Here is a 24,520-nt window from a genome sequence, read left to right as displayed (position 1 = left end):
CACTGCCATTCTGCAATGATCACATCCACTGGAGGAACACATATTTACGAAAAACAGGACAATACTCAGCTCAATGCTCATAGGGAGAAAGCGTTGCGAATATCTACACAATATATATATATGTCGACATGAAACACCTAAAAAAGAACAGCCCAGTTAGCCGCTTCGCTGATGTAGTGCATTGTTTGCCATTCCCGAGACGATCACATCAAGTTCCATTGTAAACAAGTAATTTTTCATTTCATATATGATTCACAACGTTATCAGTTCAGAATTCGGATTCGATCCTTCGTATGAGAACATACGCCGCATATTTGGTCACAACGTGTCATTTAGTAAGTATTTGTCTCTAGAATTCATGCACGGCGCTTCATTGCACCCTAAAGCTTAAAACTACCCCAACGCAAGTGTTCGCAATCCAAACCTACTACACTCCATTAGTGCCATTGACGTTACAACAGTTGCCATTGGCCGGGGTTTGGCCGTTTGTGTTGCTTATACTGTTACTGCTGGAGGAGCTTTGCACAGTAGTCTGGGCTTGCGCACCGTTTTGCTGTTTCATCTTGTCGAACAGCTGCAGCTTGGACCGAACATTACCCTCGCAAATGTTGTTCAGTCGATGATATTGCTGAGGCTGCTGCTGGTGATGATACTGTTGCTGGATGCTGATCGGAGCTTGTTTCCGCTCCAAATCCAAACAGAACGCTTCGTACTCGGTCCGCTGGCGAAGCTCTGCCGCGGTAGTAAACTTGCAGAAACCGTTCGATGATGGTCGTCTCGAAAGATCAGAGGACCCTGCTCCACTCCCTCGATGCAGTTGGTGATACTGATACGGATGGTGAGCACTGGACGCGGAGGTCGACGAGGTCGACGAAGCGGAAGAGCCAGAATGTCCGGCTGTCATGCCGAAAGCCGAGTCAGGTACAGTGAATGGTTTGAAGGTTTGACCTTTGCGTTCAAAATACTCGACTATCTTGGCGATTTGAGCCGAACGCGTGTTGGGAATCGTCGTGTACGAACGATCATCCCACAACAGTGAATCTGATCCTGCCAGCGAGCTTATGTCATCTGAACTGTCGGTGAAAATCGATGACGAACGATTCTTGCAGTAGAGAAGTTGGTTCGTGAATTGATTCTTCTGTATCATGCTATGAATTTCCGAGTCCAGTGCAAGCCTATTTATCAGACCCATATCGATGGAACGTGCATCAATATCGACATTGCTTAGAACATGATGTCGATAGTTGAACTTTTTCCTAATTGAATCCGATAGCTCGAGGTCATCCATACTTCTCAACGAACTCACATTCGTCGAGGACTCGTCAAATAGCAATACACTGGAGCTATCGTTCAGCGTTTGATTCGAGGAAAGTTCAAGGTCCTTCATTCTTCCAGTCACATTGTTCATTCCGCCATAAATACATCTACAAACCGACAACCGGTCGGCTGATTCGATAGGAGTTTTCTCCATACAACCACATTGCGATGATTTGTAGGTGCTAAAGTCCTCATTTAGACACGAAAAGAATCCGCTCTCGGTGGAACCCCTTCTCGTTAAAATCCTTGGCGTATCGAGCATCCCTTCCCCGATCACGCTCGAACTGGACTTCTTCAATTCACCAGCGAATCCGTTAACTAACGCTGCCATCGTATCATTCCCACCTTCCTCGGTGCCACTGTCGGTATTAGCGTTCGAACTTCCACTAGTAGCACTGTCGCCAACAGAGATACTGTTGGATTCAGTTTCGATTGCACCACTCTTATAGAGCGGATGACTAGAAAGTTCGGTGAAATTGGCTCGATACTTTTTCATTCCCGAACCACCGCCCAGTGAAACTTTCCGGGTGAAGGTGTATCCCACATGATTACCACTGTCGTCTCCGCAGCCCTCTTGTTGATCCAACTTTTGCTTACTCTGCAAAAAAAACACCTTTTCATGAAAGTCACTTCCTTTAAAATTATTTCAAAAATCAATACTTACAGCCCCCTTAAGCCTTCGCGCTACGTGCTCCTCCTCATCATCGCCATATTCCTTCCTGGGAGAGGTAGGTGAACTAGGTAAACTCTTGGGTTGGCCTTCGGTGCTGCTGCTTCCACTGCTGACGCCGTCCCGATTGTTCGCATTTCGATTTTGTACTATATTCCATTCACGCAACAGAGGTGCGGATATTTCGAAACAAGAGCTGAACAGATCCCCCGAGCTGTACGACGTTACCGCCGGGTTCGGCCCAAGGATCTTCTTCACCCCTTTGAGCTGCGACAGCGCGGTGAATGGGTTAGCCTTCGGTCCGCTTCCCAGATCCACCTTGGGGCGCAGCTTATACTGCGGATCCTTGAGCAGCATTGTCTCGGCCACCTTCCGCAGGGTCTGATTTGAGTAGGTGAGCAGTGATTCCGGAATAATCGATTCGGCCAGCTTACTGCTGGTCGCCGTTCGCTGGTACATATGGTAGCGTGCCTTATCACTAGGCGTGGTGTGCGGTGGGAAAACGATAACGTTCTCCGATAGCGATCGCCTGTGGTGGAGCGGATTCTCCCCTTCCCGATCACCGTTAGCGCTGTTTTCTCGACTGAGCGGTAATTTCCCGACCGGTGCAGATTCACTCGTAGGACTGATGTTGGCAACATCGATCGAGTTACGCTTGGCCGCGGTAGCATTACCGTTCAACGTCGTGTTCAGATTGTTCGTGGTGCTAATGCTATTGTTACTACTACTGGTACTACTATTGCTATAATGTACAGAGGAAGAGGTCACTGATGCAGGTGAGGGCAATCCATTGCCATTTGCTGCCGCGATGGGCGATAGCGTGGAAAGGACGGTGCTTGCGCTGTTAGTGCCGTTACTTATACTATGTCTGTGTTGCTGCTGCTGCTGCTGTTGATGACTGTAGTTATCCTCACACACGTCCGACAGCAATGTGCACTTCTTGATGCACTCGGTAAACGTGGGACGACTCTTTGGATCATACTAGAAAATGGAAAAGAAAAGAATATCTCAATGAAGAGTAACGTCTTCCAAGGGGTATGATGTTTCACTTTTCAGATCTGGACAAAAACGGTTCAATGAAATTACATAAGTTTCATTTCATCCTTGAATATTAGGTTGGGGAAAAAAAATCTATTATTTTTGCGTGAAATTCAAAACATTATTCAAGATGTTTCGGATTGTCCGATAAGAATCAAATATGCATCTACAAGCTTTTCGGGTTACTTTGGCCTATATATTTTTGTGTTATACCTGAGTGACATTAATTTATCGATTGAGTGCCATGAATTGTCATACGCTGATGACTTCAAGCTATATCATCCGATTCAAAGTGAAGTTGATTCTGAGTTCCTTCAGAGACTTCAGATACATTTGCGACGTGGTACGAAGTGAACAGGATGATTCTGAGCCCCACCTTGTGCTCGAAAATCCCTTTCTCTCGTAAACGTTTACCGTTCAATTACGATTGTAAGCTTAAAAGTATAACGCTACAACGAGTCGGCTGCATCAAGGATCTAGGAGTTATGCTAGATTCGAGGCTTACGTTTCGCGAACATATCGTATACGTATCGTCAAAAGCATCCAAAGCATGGCTTAATGTTTCGTTCAACAAAATATATTGCTTGAAAGTTATATATTGCGCTTTAGTCCGCTCGATTTTCGAATATATACCATACTTTCAGAACGGCATTTTACGTGTGGGGGTCGTTCAGCGAAAGTTTGTGAGGTTTGCCTTAAGACATCTACCTTGGAATAATCCACAAAATCATCCATATTTTGAGCATCGTGCAATCTCATCGGACTTGAAACATTACAGATTGTCGAAATGTTGCCGAAACCTGTTTCTTTTTTGACCTGATACTCGGCTTTATTCCCATTTCCACTTTACGGTGAAAACGAAATGAAGTGTATTCGGTGTATCCGCGATGACAACGGTACGGTGTCGATATCTGGATACGAAATCAGTCTTCCACTAAAACTTATCATTACAATATAAAACTATCTTTAGATACAATTTTTGTAAGAAATTATTTTACCAAATGATGAAAACAGAGTTTTCTATTCGCATCGAACACTAATTTGATACGTAGAAGTTAAATTTCATTCATAATTTTTATTTGAAAGGTGTTCATTCTGCCTGAAAATCCATTATTATATTTGGCGCTTTACTAACTCGTAAAACGTAGTTCAATGGCGTGCGTGAAGTGGAAACGTGAATGAAGCCCACTGTTGCACATCGATTGCGCTGAGCTACTCCAGCAGGTCAATTTCAATATTCCACGACGAGACCTGCAGACACGCAATTTCATTCTAATACCATTCTCACGCACTAACTATGACTAGAATGAACTGAATTTCTTCGACTTCGAACTGTCTCGTGCTTCATTCAAAAAACGCTACACCTCTGTACTTACACACTCTTTTGACAGCGATTAATTTTAAGATTAAGGTAAGTTCATTGTTTAATTTAGTCCCTCTAGTTTATAAGCATCATTAGGGTTATTATTGTACCCGTTGGCACGAATGAATGAATAAATAAGTAATATGTTTATATATATAGTAAAAAAATTGTAAGGGGTTGTATCTAGGACACGACCGCATATTTTCGACGTAGAACTACGCAATTATATTATACAATTTACTTGTTTACCACATCGAATATTATTTTAGTATGCATCGATTTTTTTGTAATAGATTATGTTCTTCCTTACAAATAAATTTGATGAACGTCCTTTTACGTTTGATATGATGCCTAGGACTACCAAAATATGTGAACTAGAGGTGAGCAAACCGTTCATGAACTGTTCAAAAGAACTAGTTCACCAAAAAGAGTGAACGAACGGTCGTTCTTTTTTACTGGGCAACAGTTTACATGAACTGCTTACCCAGTTCAGAATGAACTGTTTACGATGACCGCTGGAGGAACTGTGTATACGGTTCAGAACGAACTGATCGCTGGCGGAACTGTGTATACAGTTCAGAACGAACTGCCGCTGCCGCTGAGTTCAGAACGAACTGTATATGGTGATCGGTGTATAAGAGGAAGGCGAGTGAACGAATGATAGACAAATGCTGCTGCAAGGCAAATAGTTCTCAAATTAACGAATGGAAACAAACGAGAGCCCCATGAAATAACAAAAATAAGATGTCGGTATTGTCGTTTTCATAATAAAACGCAATATTTAAGAATACGGTGGTTCTTAAATTGGATTGTTCGATTATTTATCAAATAAAGTTTTAATTTCATATTTTTAAGTTGAGGATAAATATTTCAGTAAGATATGCAAATCTATCTCACAAAAATACAGTTGGAAGTGAAACGATTCAAACAGTATTTTTCAGCAGTAAATAAAAATTTGTCTCGCTGATATGATTTTTTTTATATTATACCATATTGTGCTCGATAATTTCGAAAAAGTCTTTCGCGTCTCTGTGCAGTTTTGCTTCAGCAGTTATTGCAAAACATTGAAACAAAAAAAAGCAGCGCAACGCTAGTTTGTGCTGAAAAGAATGAATAACGACTCAAACTAAAGCAAAATTTCAAAATCATAGTTTGATTTTCTATTCTACTAAGATATTTTTAACAAAATTCGGACATCTAATTATTGCTAACAAACAGCATTTAATGAATGAAAAGAACAGTCCTACATAAAATCTCACACTTTTTATACTTGCTCTGGCATATCCCTCTAATTACGAAAGAGTGAGTGAACTGTTCGAAAGAACTAGTTCTCTTAAGTGAACGGTTGGTCACTGAACGGTTCATTAAAGTGCCCATCGTTTTGCCCATCTCACATGTGAACGGAAGAATTGTCACACGATATTTGTATTATACATTTCCCTCTGAAATTATTGCACATCTCATGTTTACGTAGTTCTCGAACCGCGAAAGTACATTCATCTCTTGTATCTGAAATGGCGATTTTCCTAGGCTTCTCAGTTTAAAAGTATGTTTTAGGGAAACATATTCCGGTCTGCATAACGACAAGCGAGTAGAAAAGTACTCAAAAAATATCCCCGACTTGCATGTATTTGCAAAGCGGATTTCCCAGGCACATTATTTTGAAGTCCGTGTTAGGGAAACACAGCTCAGTGGAAAAAAATACTCCCGACTTGCATGTTTTGACAAAGCGGGTTCACACAGGCACATTGATTTTGAAGTCCGTGTTAGGGAAACACAGCTCGGTGGGAACAAAAATACCCCCGATTTGCATGTATATTTGCAAAGCGGATTTCCACAGGTACATCGATGTTGAAGTCTGTGTTGGGGAAACCGTAAATCGGGCCAATCAAAACTTGGCAGTTAGAGCGTTTAGATAACGCTTGACATTTTACAGTTATTCAGTTGTTCATCTCATGAAAAATAACATTTAATTAATTGTGATAGACGCGTAGAAATATCTCCTATCAATTGATGCAAACATCTTTCCGATCTGTTAAGAAATGTTCTAGTTATAAGCATTCGAAATACGGGTAGTGTTAGCACACAAATCGACAGAACAGATGCATGGGAAAAAAGGAAGTTCTTCCAGTTTTCATGAATTTAAGCAGGTTATCGAATTGTAATGCATAGCATATCAAACAAAAATTTTAGAGAATTTCCGATTCGATTGGTATGCAAATTATGTGAATTCGTTCACAGTTAAAATAGTTATTAACGTTAACTTTATTTCATAAAAACGTGACCTGTTTTCTGATTTGATTTGAAATGTTCGTCATTAATTACATTGAATATAATGTTAATGGGGAAGAAACGAAGAAATGTTGAAAATACTTACGATTTCATGATATTTTGAGGAAAAAACACATGAAATCATACTTGATTTTAATGGAATAATATTAATTGCTGGATTAATTTGCCGTCTAATGGTATATATATATATATATATATATATATATATATATATATATATATATATATATATATATATATATATATATATATATATATATATCGTAAGAACGATTCTGCGTAATATGCATTTGAAATCTCTTAGTTTTTCGAAGAGTGACCTCCCTATATAGAAATCAAAGACGTTACCCTACATAGCCTACGTAGCCTACTGGATAACGCCTACAAAATTCTATCACCGATCCTCTTCAGCCGTCCATCGCCAAAAGTAAGCAGATTTGTGGAGAGTTTTCAGGCCGGATTCATGCCCAATGGTGGAGTCCAGATGTTTTGCCAAATACTCTAACAACATATCATGTGCTGAAATGCCGGATGTATTACCATTGTGGATAAGAATGATGAAGAAAAACTCAAATTTAAAGTGTGAGAAAATTTTCGATATATTTTCATTTTTGGATGCAGCATTTGTCCTATATTGTTTTCCGTAATACTTTCACGGTTTCACAGATGAAAAAATCCGAGCCAAAAACTACTAAAACTACTAAAAAACCACTTATAGATATTTCTTCTAAGTTAGATTACTTTGAAATTTCATTACAAAAGGGAGATTTTTCAATCGTTTGGTTTTTAATCTACAAAAAAAAAAACCGGAAAGAATAATCTAAAATCAATTCTTGCCATTTGATTTCTAAAGATTCTTTCATGTAAATGTTGGTCACGTTGAGGATGACCCGTACGGGAAGTCTAATTTTGTGTTACTTTGTCGAACATATCGGCTGGTATCTATCCAATAACACGTGTGATGTTGTCTTGTAGTGCTTGGATGGATGCTGGTTCATCGGCATAAACAAGAGATTTGACATTCTTTCCCCAAAAAATAGTCCAGTGTCGTCAAATTGCATGATCTAGACGTCCAACAATTCATTGGTTCAAAACTATAGATGAATTGCTCAAAAAATTCATTGTGCAATAGGTCCAACGTTTCGTGTGTTGTATGGCATGTGGCACCGTCTTGTTCAAACCACATGTCGATCAGATTTAGCTCGTGTAATTTTGGCAATAAAAAGTTGAAAATCATTGCACGATAGCGATCATCATTGACAGTAACGTTGCTCTCATCTTCATCTTTAACAAAATGAGCCCCATGTCGGTCCCTAGGGATCACAGATACTGACAGTTACAAAATGAGGAAATATAAAAAAGTGGTTTGTTTCCGGATGTTTTACAATTTTTTAACTACTTTCTAGTAGAATTTTTGACTATTTTTTTTATACAATAAACATATTTGGGAACGAGGAACGACACTTCTTCTTCTTCTTCTTATATGGCACTAACGTTCCTAGAGGAACTCCGCCGTCTCAACGTAGCATTACTTGCGTCATTTTCATTAGTACTTAGTTGAGATTTCTATGCCAAATAACACGCCTTGAATGCATTCTGAGTGGCAAGCTCTAGAATACGCGTGACCACAGTGCATGTCAGAGGAAATTTCTTTGAAGAAAAATTTCCCCGACCAGAACGGGAATCGAACCCGAACCCCCGGCATGTTAGGTTTGACGCTAACCACTCGGCCACGGGAGTACTTAGGAACGACACTGGTAATGTGCAAATACTCTCGATGCGAGCTGAACAGAAAGTATAGCAAGAAAAATTCGGGGCGGATCAATGATTCTTCCGGACCACAAACCACACTAAACAGTACATTTTTTTAGGTGCTTTGGCAGCTCTTGTATGGCTTTTGGCTGCTCATCGGGGAATAGGGCAATTTAGCTTATTAACGTATCCGTTCAACTGAAACTGTGCTTAATCGCTAAAGACCATTTTTTGACAAAACAAAAAAAAACATTTTCTATCAGAGCATTGATTTTGATAATAAAATTCAATGATTCGTAAGGGTTATTTGTTTGTAAGTCTTCCCATAATGAAAGGCAATGAACACTACACTACACAGGTTGTGTCTTGACAATTTGCCCGAATCACACATCACGTTACATTCTTATGGAGAACACGTATAACGAAAGATAATTCATAACAAAACAATGGAAATAGCAGATATTGTTTTAGAGTGCGATACTTACGGTACAGCAATAAAAAGCCAGTCTTAAAAACGCCGGTGGCGTATCGTTCGGGCAGAGATCGGCGAACACGATGTAGTCCAGCCCGAACGAATCAGTCCTTGGCATTATGTCAGGATCAGCCTCAATCTAAAAATTTACGAAATTGTGAGAAAACTCGTTCCAAAAACTCGCCTTATCAACACTCACCCGCGCAATCAGCTCGCAGAGGATGATCCCGTAGGAAAACACATCACTGGTTTGGTCGTACCATTGCCCTTTCAAGCACTCCGGGCTCATCCAGTAGGGCGAGCCTACTGTGTCCAGTCGTGGTTTACCACTGAAAGCAGAGAGAATCCTTCATGAGAGCTATTAGGTGCGTAAACAACAACTTACCATTTTCGCGGGATATTGGCTGCCAACCCAAAATCTCCGACCACCGCGTCAAACATTACGCCGTCCGCCGTTCGTTTCACCAACACATTCTGTTTGGAATGAAGAAATAGTGTAAAGCAAAATGGTTTGTACAACAGCGCACTTGATACCTTGCTCGTTAGATCTCGGTGAAAGATACCGACATCGTGCACGTATTGCATCCCTCGGGCAATTCCGAGAGCGATTCGTATCTTCAGCAGCGGTGACAAATAGACGGCGCTGTTGGCGATCAGCTGCTCCAGCGAACCGTCCTCGATGTACTCGGTGAGGGCATGTAGCTGACCTTCCTGCACACAGACGCCCATAAACCTGCGGACAGAAAGTACACACATTAGTTCAGCTCAGATATGATAACTACAAAAATCGCTAGAGGTACAACGTTATTTACTCTTCGACGCAAAATGCGAACCAATAATGTCAAACAACTATTCGAAGGCTGTTTTTTTTTAAACTCGCCTGGTAAAAAGATAAATATTGCATTTTTCATTTTTCAAGTGTTTGCAAATTGCGATAAAACTATCTCTTCTATGCAATGCGATATGACCGGGGAAGGCAAAACAATCCAAGTGTTTACAGTAAGGATTAGCTGCACTGTTTAGTGGCCCGCCTAGGAACGCAGATATAATTGGAAGTAGGTGTTATACTGGAATGATTCCAATCGATATGACTCAATTAGCAAAAGTACAAAGCGCAATTGATTGAACAAGCGCTTCCAAGAGGTACTATTCGCTGATTGAAAGCCATCGGGGACATGATTTATTGACTCTCGAATAATTGCTAATGTACTTAACGCATACAACATTATGGGGGAGTGCTTGCCAGCCGATCGTTAAATCGGCATTCTTGTGGAATTAAATGCCAATCGTTTAGCTGTAAATTGCATGCGATGAGTTTATTCCCTACTGTACAACAAAGATTCAGTTGCTTCAATGGCACTGAGGTCACTCTAGAGAAGAAATAAATCGTATCTTTCATACTCAAAAAAATGTCACATGTATACACGAGAGTCATTAAATAGTTAAAATCCAAAGCACAATCGCATTATTTCAAAGATTTTGTTAAAGTGAGTGACATCAGCCTAAACTCGTCGAATAATGAAATTCAAAATCACAAAAAAAACTCTTCCAGGGATGAACTTAATGCATCCTTACTATTTTAATCGGAGTAATAATTATTGGAAGTTGCATATATTCCCTATCTTTTAGGCAATTTATGAATGTCTCGAATCATCATTGCCATTTTGGAACTTTTTGAACCACTGAACCACTTCGACCACCATTTCTTGCTAATCTGAAGCGGATTGTTTCAGTTTATAACAAAAAATCAATAATGTCCGCACACCGCAATTCGTAGGCACAAAATCCACAATTTATAACACCGAAAAAAATGACGATTGATATGACTGTTAACCTTTTACACTACACCCAAAATTAATTTTTACCACATCTTTTGACATCCTGATTTGTAACATTAAATGAGCTTACAAATAACAAAAATGTGTGCTACCCTCTCATACTGCTCACACATTTACTCAAGCGAGCGAGGCGAGTTAGTGTATAATACTACATGGGTTGAAAAGTCCCGGGATTTTTCAACAGATGGCGCCACTAAAAATGAACAAGACTCATTTCAAGAGGTTCATCTGTCACTAGCTTTTGTGTGATGTTTCATGACATTTCGTTTATTTGTTCACAAACTACAGTTGTTTAAGTGTCACTATTTGAACATTCGTATAGAAAATGAAAAAAGAGGAATATATATTTTTGGAAGGCCAAAAGAGGCTACGAATCCAGGAATCGTAAAACAAGTGCATCGAATCGTTTTGAACGATCGTGAAGTGAAGTTACACGAGTTAGCTGAGGCCGTAGGTATTTCGAAAGAACGAGTGGGATACATTTTGTATGACATTTTGGACATGAAAAAGTTATCCGCGCGATGGGCGAGGCGTTTGCTGACCCTCGACCAAAAACAGCGGCGCGTTGATGGTTCAACAGCCGGGTTGGCATTGTTGACGCGTAATCGAGTGGACTTCTTTCGACGTTTTGTGACAATGGATGAAACGTGGATCTTCCACCACACTCCTGAGTCCAATAGGCAGTTTGCAGAATGGCATTGAGGCATATTTCGAGGACTTAGACGTTTCGTACTACAGAAGGGAATCGAGATGTTGGAAACTCGCTATACCAAGTGTATTGCCCTTGAAGGAAACTATGATGAGGAACAGATACAGCTTTGTCCAAAAAACGATTGTTTTCATTCAAAATCCCGGGATTTTTCAGCCCATGTAGTATATATGCCATAGTAAAATGAGAGAGCGAACCAAGACACACATTGGATATAAGTACGCGTCAATCCTTTTTGCATTCTTCATCACAAACACGGCCCCGCCGTGAAACGTCTATGATCTCCTTTTTACTCTTTTTTTTCCCTGTTGGATGTGAACCACTGCGTCCATTATTCTGAACTATTGTGGTATATCCCATTTTTTTGTACTCCGCTTCAAGCTTACCTACTGCTTATTGATGAAGAAGTAGACTGAAAGCTATAGCGAGATAGGTGCCAATCAGGAATACTCTGTTTGATAAATTTTATAATCCTGATCGGCGACGCAGACCAAATTTCCTTGGGCTCCAGAATAGCCTTATCAAGGTATTGAAGTCTGCGTCTAGTTAGAGCTCCACAATTACAGAGCAAATGTTCCGAGGTTTCGCTTTCGGCATTATAACCTTTTTGTCCTTTTTACTCTTAGAAAACACTTTCCATGTACACTTTTTATATCGAACATCATTTTATAAGGTGGTGTAATATTCTCACGCATTTGTGCAATAGCACCAGTGGTTATGTGAATAGCGTAGTCGTGTAAAACAGCCTTACATTCCAGCCGGCCTTGGTTCGATCTCTGCTTGGAATCATTTGTACTTCTTTTGTGGATACAATTCCAAGCTGACGTTCAGTCTGACAGAAATGAAGGTCAGCTCCCATACATACAGGGTTTTCCAACTTTCAATTCCGAAAGTAAATCGAAATAAAACACACTTAGAATTCGAATTTCGATGAAACTTTTATTTCAAATTAAAGTTTGGTTTATGCCATTATGTGTGAAATACAACATTTAAATGTCCACCTAGGGCTTCCTCGCACACCTTGATCCGGAACAGGTAATTTTCGATGACTTTTCGGCACATATGGGGCGGTATCTCGGTCATAACTTCACCAATGTTGTCTTTCAAATGTTCAAGAGTTTGCGGGAGAGTTGGCATAGACACGGTCTTTCGCATAACCCTACAAAAAAAAAGTCTAGCGGGTTCAAATCGCATGATCTGGACGGCCAATTAGCATCACCAAAATGCGAAATTATGCGTCCCTCAAATTTCGTTCGCAATATGGCCATGTTCGATCGTGTTGTTTGGCACGTGACGCCATCCTGCTGAAACCACATGTCATCCGTATCCATATCTTCAATTTGTGGCAAAAAAATCGGTTAACATGCGGCCATAGCGCTCACCATTCACAGTTACCGTCTCGCCGTCCTCATTTTCAAAGAAATACAGCCCGATGACTCCACCAGACCATAATGCGCACCAAACAGTGAGTTTTGGCGGATGCAATGGCCTCTCAACAATCACGTGTGGATTTTCTGAGCCCCATATACGGAAATTTTGGGTGTTCACATAGCCACCGAGCTCGAAATTCTGCATTTTGCTGCTGTTGTTCGTTCACCCAATCGACGTATGCCCGACGCATTCCATGGTCACCACGCTCTAATTTTTGTACCAGTTGGACTTTATGTGGATGAAGGTGCAAGTCCAAATGCAAAATTCGCCACAATGATGTGTTTGACAAGCCCAATTGCTGAGCACGCCGTGGAATCGAAACATTCGGGTCATCCTCCACACTGGCAGCAACAGCAGCAATATTTTCGGCCGAATGCACATTACATGATGCACAGGTTTCACAATATCCGCTACGGATCCAGACCTACATTAGCGATTGTGTGCTTTGTAGGCCGTCCATGACGACCGAAATTCGTCCGTAATGCTCGAAAAACATTTGGCGGTTTTTCATCATTTTTATAGTATAGTTTAACAAAATTAACACGTTGTGCGATGCTAAAACGATCCATATTGTAAAATGGCAGACATTCAACTAACGATATGACGCTTTGGTTGACAGCTATGTCAAACTTTCGGAAGCCCGAAATGGAAAACCCTGTACAAACATTTCAAAACTTTTGAAAAATGTACATTTATTTGTTCATTTCACCTTTTTTCTGCCAAAGATTATATTTTTTCTGCCAATGCTAGTTTAATATGTGAACTCCGATCTCGAATAAATATCCTATCATCAGAAAGTACCGGGATTTTTTAAATAAAACAAAATAGAGTTAAATTTCAGGCATCTCCTTCAAAATATGATCCATCAGAGACAACACATATGTGCCAACGCTTGAACCAGTCCTCCATGCATCCCTGATAGGGCGACAAAGGAATGACCTTTAGTTCCCTGGTCGCATTCTCTTTGATCTTCTCGATCGACTGAAATCTTTATCCAAGAAGTGGTAACTTGGGAAACAAAAAGTCGCACGGGGTCATATCAGGTGAATACGGTGCTTGCTCGATGATATTTACTTGATGTTTGAACCGAAAATCCAAGAATTGATATAAAATGGTATTTTCGAAAAAAAAAATTGCTGCCAAATGTCTTAAAGTTGTATGAAACGTCGAAGTCTGTCACCTCGAAAATTTTTTGTTTTGTCTAAAATCGACACTCTGTGACTTGTTTTTTTCGGAGTACTAGGCAAAACGTATGGTTTATGGTGCCAATAAGAATAGTAATCTCTCATTTTTCATATGGAACTTTACGCGATGTGTTGATTTACACGATAAAATACCCAATGCAAAATAAAGCGCCATTTTTTTCCAAATTGATTTACTTACACCATTGGATGCAGAAAATAATAATGTATCGACTGTAAAATAACCATGTCATTCGGATAATTGACTACAGCTCCAAAACAAAAATTCTAAATTCTGTGTAGCAGACTGTAAAAAAACGAAATTGCGTTCAACCAAAGCGTACCATAAACCCACAAGAAGGCATCGGACGATAGTGATCGTTTTCTCCAAGATTTTTCAGTTTCGGGCAGCTCCTGGAATCGAATGTCGTCAGGATCTGGTATGTAAGACAGTCTACGGGTTGCAATGAAGTGTAGGAGCGCTGATCTGCATTTTTCGAAATTACGTTGAAACATAACGAACCATGTGTAATGCATTCTTAAATCAATTTGCTATCATTTATTAAGATATTATTTTGTCATAAACAGGAAAAGTGAGTCAATATATATACCATTCATGAAAATAGTCAAGAGCTGCTACAAAATACTAATTTGTTATGTAATGATATAATGTTAACAGGTAGCATGGACTTGATTCGCTCTGGATGCAAAGAAAACGAAGTTTTGCGTGTCTAGCAGGAACATAATTTTGTTTTTTTATATTTCTAAAGGCTCTGGATCAGAAATTGACGAAGATGTGTGCTTACAGTATGAAAGGGAGTATTATGTTTGACATCCTGTTTGTAACACGTGAGCGATAAAATGATAGATTTGATCGGACACAGTCAATTGGTGGGAGCCCAAACTTCAAATTGAAAAATATCAAAATAATGTTTTTGGCGCTTGGTTCGTTTTGGCAGAACCCCGACCAAGTACTCACTTCACACTCTCGCTGTCCAGTCAATGAACCGTGTATAATGCGTCCATCGGAGACCACCGAAATGGTTTGTATTTGATCCAATTGTTGTCCAATCATTCCGCGCTCAATAGATGCCCGCCTGACGTTGTTTCGTCATGTAGAAAATATTACAATGGAAGAACTGAACTTGCCTATTTAGAGGTTTTAAAGGGTACACTTACGTATACCAATTCGTGATATGCTATCGAGATGCGATTTCAAATTAATGTCTCCCATATCCTTCATCCAAAGACGTACTAATGTCATTTTTAAGCCATTTCTGTCTCTCCGAATTGACCAATTTGACCATTCTACTTTCCTTTCCCTATAAGTGTACAGCACTTAGCTTAACTGAGATCTCTACAGAAGAAACACAAATTTCACAAGGCAAAGCTCACGACCATCACAAATCACGATATGCTGTGGTATATAAAAATTGTGCCTCAACGCTACATTAGTTGCTCATTATTGACAGCACGGATAAGAAATCACAAAAACAGAACAAATGTTTGAGAAAATGAGAATGGTCCCAATTTTCGTTAATTAAAATCAATAGAGTAACTAGAGTAAAGTGTATCAAAAACGAGAATTCGGTTTCGTTTTTATGAGCTTTAGAGACTAGAGATTTCGAGTTTTGAATTTTTTCGAACGAATTTCATTATGCGATAGGCTCATGCAAAATTCATTTCAAGTTCTCCGACACAGTAGCGATATTGCGGTCTCTGAGAAATGTACCAGATGTAAGGCTCTGTGCCATCGTATTACAGTTGTTGGTCATTGAATAATCATTCAAAGTGAGGACAAATACACTTCATGAATCAAATGGATCAATCATTCCTGCTAGCTTGTTTTTATCAATAAAATAATCTAGTTTACTTTAATCAAAAACTTGACCATTTATCCCCGACCACGAACGCGAGGCGAGAAATTCGTAGTGAAAGAGCGACTGTGAAGAATCACGATACGTTGCATAAAAATAAAACGAAAAACAAGACGCATCGATGATCAAAATAAATTACATTCGTGCAACCCCTTCCCCATCAGACAGGCCAATTTAAGTGGCACTTGATTCGGCGCCTAAATTGGAATTAAGATTCAGCATGAAAAACATAACGAGCACAGCAAACATGAGTGATTGCACAATCACCTGATCGCCTGTTGCGAAACAAAATCTCCCATCTAAGAGGCTCTAAGTGGGTATGTAGGTATATCAAATGATGCGTTTTTCTCGATTCCACTAGACGAATATGTGGAATCCTGTGTTTTCGCCGAGTCGTTGAACAATTTGCTGCATGAGATAGGCACAAGGAAGTCATCTATTATATTGTGTGTGGATGTGAGTGCTTTTATTGCTGGTATGAGAAATGTTTGGTTTTCTCCAGGCTATCGTGGTTACTTCTCCAAATCAAGAGGTATCAATTTGGGACAACTTCGAACACTGTTCAGAAGAAGCAAACGAGCACTAACTGAACTGCTATTGATTATCACATTCGGTTGTTTTTGTCAATGAAATAGAATCTGTAAACAAAAACCAATATAAATTGCGTCGTCCGAATGGAAGAATTGCGAACGGGAATCAATGTGGATGTGTCAGCGTGACATGAATATGAAACTTCGACAAAAACAAAATTAATAATGGTGAAAGATTATATTCCCCATATAACCAATCACGATCAGATATCGAGATAAATCTAAACATTATTCTTCTCCCGACAAAGAGAATCTCAACGAGTTCCTATCTGGATTAATTAGATTGCGGGACTGGCGGGACCAGCCATTGATTGTTTCACTAATGACTGGAACTCCCAAAACGTATGATGCAAAGCGCTTCAAAATTAATCATTTTACGTGCAGTGCTCACTTCACGCTTTCGCTGTCCGTTGCCCAGTCAATGAACCGTGCATAATGCGTCCATCGGAGACCACCGAAATGGTTTATAGGTTTTTCGTGCGTTTCGTTAGCCGATTCATGCCGTTTGTCCTATATACTGATGATGTAACTGAAGGCCACGTGCCGTGCGCTACTCCACTGGAAACAGGTATCTGGCGCGCGGGAATGCTTCAAATACATAGCAAAAAAATGTTGCTGCCGTTCAGGTTCAGGTCTACTTCGCTAGTTCGACATCGCTACCACCTGGGGCTTAACACTGTGTGTACTAATTTATCGATAAATTATGGCATTATAACCGTTTATGACAAGCTATAGTTCTCGTTTTGGGGGCTGGTAAAATAAAGTGATTAGTAACACTTTAGCAAAGAACCAATCAAAAAAAGAGCAGGGTTGTCATCTGGGAACGATTAACCGATACACGGGTGGCAACAGGAATTAAAATGCCGGTATGTTTTGAATCGAATATCAACTGCTGGAAATAAATTGAAAAATTGAAATTGTTGTCATATTCAGTTGAAGCATTCTCGAGGAGTGTATGATTCTTTAAAAAAATATGTTGTTGAGTTTCCCTATTAATCTCTCTTCCACCTAATCGAAGCGTAATTGAACGATGACTTCCACGTAATTGAATGATACGAGCTTTGATTTCTATTTGAAAGCCTTCGAAAACGATCGCCATGTTCATCGTATAATATAGGGTTGGGGAAAAAGATATGTCGTATTTCTGATCGAAATTTGACGCTTTATTTAACATACTCAAAATTATCCAATTTAAGTCAAATATGCATCGTTTTGTTCGCAAAATTGTTGCCATTTAGAAGACAACTCCATTATCCCCCCCTTATAAAACCCCCCTCCTTAATTGCAAAAAACTCAGACAGCCAGTTTTCACAAGCCTCTTTTGAGGCCAACTTAGTATCACCAAGAGCGTTTTGTATGGACCGGAAGAGATGATAATCACTTGGAGCCAGGTCCGGACTATACGGTGGATGCAATAGGGCATCCCATCCGAGCTCCCGTAGCTTCTGGCGGGTCATCAAAGATGTGTGAGGCCGAGCTTTGTCCTGGTGGAAAACAACACCATTCCTATTGATCATTTCTGGCCGCTTCTGGTCAATCGCCTGCTTCAAACGGTCAAGCTGCTCACAGTAGAGAACCGAGTTGAGGGTCTGGCCATAGTTGAGCAGCTCATAGTGGATGATTCCCTTCCAATCCTACCAAACACACAGCAAAACCTCCCTGGCCGTCAATCCGGGCTTGGCGATGGTTTGGGCCGGCTCACCGCGCTTCGACCACGACTTTTTTCGCTTTAGGTTGTCGTACGTGATCCACTTTTCCTCACCAGTCACCATCTTCTTCAAAAATGGGTCGAGTTCGTTCCGTTTCAGCAGTGCATCGCAGGCGTAGATTCGGTCTAAAAGATTTTTTTGCGTCAACTCGTGTGGCACCCATACATCCAGCTTTTTTTGAATCCAATCTTCTGCAAATGGTTCCAAACGGTTATATGGTCTATACCCAGTTCCTGGCCAATCGAGCGAGTGCTCACATGCCGGTCTACTTGGATGATTTCAACGATTTTATCGGTTTTCACGACGATTGGCCTACCAGTACGGGGTGTATCTTCGACAGCCACTACACCAGAACGAAATCGATCAAACCAACGCTGTGCTGTGTGAATCGTTACAGTATCGGGTCCATAAACTACACGATTTTTTTCCGCCGCCTTCGTTGCAGTTTTACCTCGCAGGTAGTAAAAACGTACAATATGGCGAATTTCTTGCTTGGTAGACTCCATCTTTGACGTACTTTAACTTGAGACTGAAAAGGACAATCAGAACACTGTCAAAACGACAATTGTAGCACAGATTGTCGTCTTTAAATAGCCGTATAGTATAACCCGATGCGATAAGTACAACACAAGATATGTTTAAGTGCTGCCATATATTGACAATATACGACATTTCTTTTTCTCCAACCCAATATTTGCGATCTGTCTGTCACATCCACACACAATATAATAAGCGTTCCAAATCTTTCATTATTTCTTACTTGTTCAGTGTTCAGATTTTGATTTTATCCCTATATCATCCTGTTAGAAGAAGTTCTACGTCAAAATAGTTCAACTAGTCTTCAACAACTCTGGCAAGTAATTGCAACAAATTCGCACCAGAAAATAATCTTAGCCTTGTTGAATCAATGCCATCAATGTAAAGCTGTCATTCATGCCATGGGCGGTCACACGAAATATTAGGTTGGCGAAAAATTAATCCATTATTTTCTCGGTAGCTGGTTTAGTGATCAACATCTCGCGTAATATCGATCATTCTTTTATAAAAATGATCTCAAAAATTGATCAAGGTTGCTCTCAAGGTTATTTCATTGACAAAAACAACCGATAGTAAAACAAACATTATTTTAGTAGAGTGTAGATTTTTGTGGATTGTTCGAAGGAAATTTGAAAATTGACCTGGGGTGAATTAACATTTGTTTACATAATGTATGTAGCCGTGAGATACAATTTTACGACTGCGAATCAGGCGCACGTAAATCGCTCGCCCGAAATGCAAACACAGCGTTCGTTCGCTTGCAAATATTGCAATTTAAGCTTCACTCGTTCATAATTTGTTGAGTATAAACAAGCCATTTGCAATACGTTTCTACTCAATCTCGCTTCAGCTAGCGATCAGGCAGCAGTCTTTTCTAATGCTGATATAACACACAACGGTTTTGCTCGATACAAAGACCAAGAGGAAAACCATTCCGCAGGGTCGATGATGTTGTGAATAACATATAATGCACAGAGCGTTGTAATTTTGTTCGCAACTTCTAATCCAAGGTTGCGAAGCACTGTGTTGATTTTCATGCCCTCTGGTGAACACATTGTTGTTGTTTTTATGCTTTACCGAAGTAAGACTGAGGACTGAAGAATATTGTGATATATAATCACTAGTGTTCGAGTGTATCTAAAGCGACAAATCCCTCGCGTTCGCGATGAATACTCAGTGAAATGCGTACAAGCGGCAGCACGCATTCCACCGCAGCTGCCTTCGGTGGTGCTGCTGCTCCTGCTGCTGAAAATAGATAATTAATTACGTTAGCGCGTTCGCTATCGCACGCGCTGTCACTTCGCTGCAGCCACCGCAATGTCAAATTCAATTAATTAGTTTATTAATTTATCGGGCGACAATCTGACGAAGGCGAGACGAACTCGCCAACGCAACGCAACGTTGTGGAGAGTTCCCAACGGGGTCGGCAGACGATGGCGGCCGAATGTGAACCGACTGTAAAACACGGTTTCCAATTTCCAGCGAACTCAATGGTAACGTTCAACTGCGGTGTTGATTGAGTTTGGTCCCAGATTAGATTAATCTGTTTGCGTTAATTATTGAGAGTTTTGTTTGAGGGTTTCAAGTTTGGGCTGACGATCATTAACATTAACCAAGTCTCAGATTGTCCATTTCTTATACGATTTGCGAATAAATGCTCCTCTAATTTACTCCAAACTTTGAAAAATCGGCTAGAAAAAACGGCTGAACGTATCAATATGAAACGTTCACAGATGTTTAAGAAATACACTAGGCTAAAAATTTGCCTGCAAACATTAGAACTTACTGCGATAATTGCAGTACTACAGTAGATTTTGTAAAGCACTATAAAAATCCTGTATTTGGCACTTTTTAGAAATCGATGCAAAAATTTAATTATTTTTTTTTTCGTCAAAGTAACAAATTATCCTTGTGCAGAATTTATTGGAGTTTTCACCTTTCGATTTGCGGTGCGATGGTTGTTTATTGAATTATTCATCATCAAAGACGAAAGATTTAAACTGAATTATCTCTGTGTGGGAAGGTCCTACAGGAACTCTCTTGGAACCAAATAAAAGCTGGTTGATGAGGTTATTTGAATTCGTTGTTGAGTCGATTCCGAGCAATGGGCGTAGCCGTGAGGTATAATTTCGATATACCTCTATGAATGAGGAGTGCGTAAATCGCGATTTATAATACTCAGTCTCGCTACAACTACCGAGCAGTCAACTGTCTCACCTAATGCTGATATCACGCACAATGGTTTTACTCGACACAAACTTCAAAAGCGAAATCGTTTCACACGTTCCCCACGGATCGGTTTCAGATGCTTCAACGTTCAAAATCCTTATAATGAAACTATTGGAGAGTGTAAATATAGTATTACATCGAGTTTCCTGAGATTGACAGCCACCCAATACTGAAAGTTCTGCTTTTTTAAATGCCACCCCCTCCGCTCGAATTTCGAATTGCTTTACGAATCGGGGACCGGTTCTGAGCGTGGAATGTCACAATGTCGACTGAAGCTATTTTGTTTCGCAATCACTGAATGGTTTCATAAAAGGCGGGTATGACCAAATCTTTATAGCGATTAAAAAAAAGAATCTCAAGACGACATGACACCGGTCTTTCTATCCCATCTCCAGCCGAATTGAATAAATAATTCCGTAGTGCTGCGTCAACAACGCGGTCTTTTCTAGTTGAGTTTTTGTTTCTTCATTTTGTTGAGAAATTCTAATAAAATCATCGAAATCAACAGAAACTGTAATGTTAGATCCATCATCTTTTCAACGAGACGAATAACTGTTCGAAAGGTCACTAACCAATTTCTGGCGAGAAACAATTTAAGGCATGGGTTTCCAAATGAATCGTAGTACAACAGGGCATTATTACAAATATTTTTTTATACCCAAAATACGGTACAAATAATCCGTGATAATGATAAAAAAGGCTATAATCATAATCCAAGCTTTATCGAGGGACAAAACTTTCTGAACAATAGCAGAACGATTGGTCCAAACATTTTGCACTATTGCTTCACTGATTCGTAACTCTAAGACAACCACAATTCGAGCCATGATTGACGATGAAAACGCTCCGATCCGAATCCGCAATTATCGTAAATCTATCGAGAACTTGGTGCAAAACATAACAACTTATGACAGCCAGAGGCGCCGCACTGTTTTTTTTTCGAGTCATTTCTATGCAACACAGCAAACAATCAATTTAGACTCCATCAAGTATCATAAATTGTACCAAAGTGGGGGAAAAAAAGATCTCCTGTCAATGGTCAGTCGTTGTTTGCGCGATCTGAAGCTCGAGGGTCTCTCGTCAGCTTCGTATACTATATATATGCATATTCTCTCCATCAATCGCGACCAGCAAAATCTGTGCTTCGACTGACGGTTAGACATTTCAGCCTCTCAATGAGCTGTAACAAATTACGGCGCCTGATTCTATCGCGTGCAGATTTGCTCCTCTGTCTCTCTGCCCTACCTATTTATCTTCTGTCCACACTTCGTGGAGTTGGCCGTTGTTCGAGTTTACGTGGCCCACTGGCATAACTTTCTGCCCCTGAGGGAGAGGAATTTTTAAACGGTTAGGTAAACACAAATCACGACGGATGGTCCGCATTCAATCAACGTGACTCCGAACATGATACTTCTGAGCGTGATTATGATTGGCTTTTCGGAATGGATCACATCGCACGTTTGTCCCGAGCAAAGCGACGGTGTTTGGCATGATGCGCGAAAATCGATGGTAAGGCACATCGAGCAGCCGAAGTAATTTGAACCGGTGGTGGGTGGATTGCGAGGTGGCTAGTTCACGATTTGCTGGAACGCTTTGAGTTGGCGTTGACGATTACAGAAGGATAAGATATGCGAGAATATGCACACATGTGATACCATTGGCTCGATTGAAAAAAGTTTGTTTACCGTTTTCGAAGTTGCGGTAAATATTTGGATTCCTGAGGTTTACTATTCTGCATAGGAATGATGTTTGCAGAGTAAAGAGTCGATCTTATACTTAAACGCCATTGTGTTTGGAATATAAATTAAATCATTATGTTATGTCAATCACGTCATCGGGATATTTGTATTATGTCTATCACGTTTAGTAAGAGATAATCACAATCCAGGAAACATTTTCATCCCAGGCTATTACATATTTACAAGAGAAAAGCCTCAAGGTTATTCGATACAAATGAAGGCACATATCCGCCCTTCCAATGCTCCCATTACTCCTTCCATGCTTTCGATGCGCTAGTTGTGAACACCCTCTTCCACATACATCAACTAATGCATATCCGATCCAAGTGTGTACACGCATCTAGTCATTTATCGTGGCAAACTTCCCGGTGAATTGGAAGTTCGCATTGAGCGATAATGCAAAAAAAAACTTTTCCCGCCTTCAATCCATTGTTTTGTTTCATGAGAAACTTAAGGAAATATGCTTCACGCGCTACTCAATCAATTAATAGCTGAAGCCAACAAGTTGCGAGAAAATCTCATCATTATAATGCCGCCCAGCAACGTGCTCGAAACACTTTCTTCATTCTAGTTTTAGGTGGATTAGAATTTCAAATGAACTCCCGTTTTACTCGAAGACAACGCTGTTTCACTTCCGGAATACGCTACCCGGTATCAATCAAACTGAAAAAAACAAAAGGTAACAATGTAAACAATACCACGGAGCGTGCATCGTGCAAAACCGGCAGTTCCGATACGTTTTGCTTTGACTTGTCGGACTTTTGCTATTATAACGATAATTGACTGCACCCTCTTCGTAATATCCAATGCTCCACCAACGCATTCCGCATTTGTTTTCTGCGAGTAGGTACCGCTGAAGCTTTGTCAAAACGGCTGCTTGGGAAATGGAAACCGGACTAAACCATCAATTTACGAACCACGTAGAATCCACATTGCATGCGGGTGCGATTGCATGGTGCAACTGAAAGGGGAAGAAGCACAATGTTTCGGCACGTGTTTTGATTTTATGCTTGATTGGTCTTAAAGGTAAGGAAAGGTTTCAACGAGCGAGCACCACTTCCTTGATAAACGTCGAAAATATGGGATTTGCATGACTGCATCTTATTTTAACGTAAGCATTTGAAAATGGACTAATTTCGGATGGCGATGGAAACAAACTACAAAAGATTATTTAATGGACAAAATATTCCTCATATCATACGTTTATCAAACCCTCTACAAAATGCTTGTGTTGACTTTATCAGGCTGCCTTGCAGCAGTTGGCCGGAACCTTAGCCATGGCCGATGAAAAGACGGATGTCGGCATGTTCTTCAGCTCAGCTGTTCGTGGCCTTGTCGATCAACTGCTTCCCCATTTTGACTACAAATTAATGGAGGTTCCGTTTGAGATTCACTCAGCTGGCGAACGTTTGGAGTGTTGACGGTCTTCGGTACAACTTGTGGCGGGTCTATTCCACTAGTCCGAAAGGGGCGACGAAAGGGGCGACGAGAAATTCGTCTCGTCTCGTCTCGACTTCAGTCACTTTCGAGACGAGCAAAATATCCTATTCCAGTACACGAGTTTCTTTGAAATGTTTTATTTGGTAGACTGGAGAGACTTCAGTCAGTTTTCCTTGGTATGATCAGTGATGTCAGATGAGAAGACATGTTTTGTTTTGAGAAAAACAACAAACAGTTTTAAAATTGATCAATCGATACTCTATTCTCAGTGCCAAAATAATAAAAAAACATAACAAAAAGGAATAAGTTTCATATATCTTTTGGTTTCATTGATAT

The 24,520-nt window shown here is 40.2% G+C and overlaps 1 protein-coding gene across 2 annotated transcripts in view; it reads right to left on the bottom strand.

Annotated features, from left to right (window-relative positions):
* Positions 1-313: 313 nt before the first annotated feature.
* LOC129765470 (probable serine/threonine-protein kinase DDB_G0278901) overlaps positions 314-24,520 on the bottom strand; it is a 235,446-nt gene continuing 211,239 nt past the window's right edge. For both annotated transcript variants that reach the window (XM_055765833.1, XM_055765841.1), the window contains 6 exons: positions 9,439-9,637; positions 9,290-9,378; positions 9,104-9,233; positions 8,918-9,043; positions 1,982-2,968; positions 314-1,915 (listed from right to left, as the gene is read on the bottom strand). In XM_055765833.1, coding sequence (XP_055621808.1) covers positions 428-1,915; positions 1,982-2,968; positions 8,918-9,043; positions 9,104-9,233; positions 9,290-9,378; positions 9,439-9,637 — 3,019 coding nt within the window. In that variant the 3' untranslated portion in view covers positions 314-427. The remainder of the gene's footprint in view (positions 1,916-1,981; positions 2,969-8,917; positions 9,044-9,103; positions 9,234-9,289; positions 9,379-9,438; positions 9,638-24,520) is intronic.

Source organism: Toxorhynchites rutilus, chromosome 1, assembly GCF_029784135.1.
Source record: "Toxorhynchites rutilus septentrionalis strain SRP chromosome 1, ASM2978413v1, whole genome shotgun sequence".
NCBI classification, from domain to species: domain Eukaryota; kingdom Metazoa; phylum Arthropoda; class Insecta; order Diptera; family Culicidae; genus Toxorhynchites; species Toxorhynchites rutilus.
Note: the sequence above shows the minus strand (reverse complement) of the source record. Positions and strands in the feature narration are given on the sequence as shown.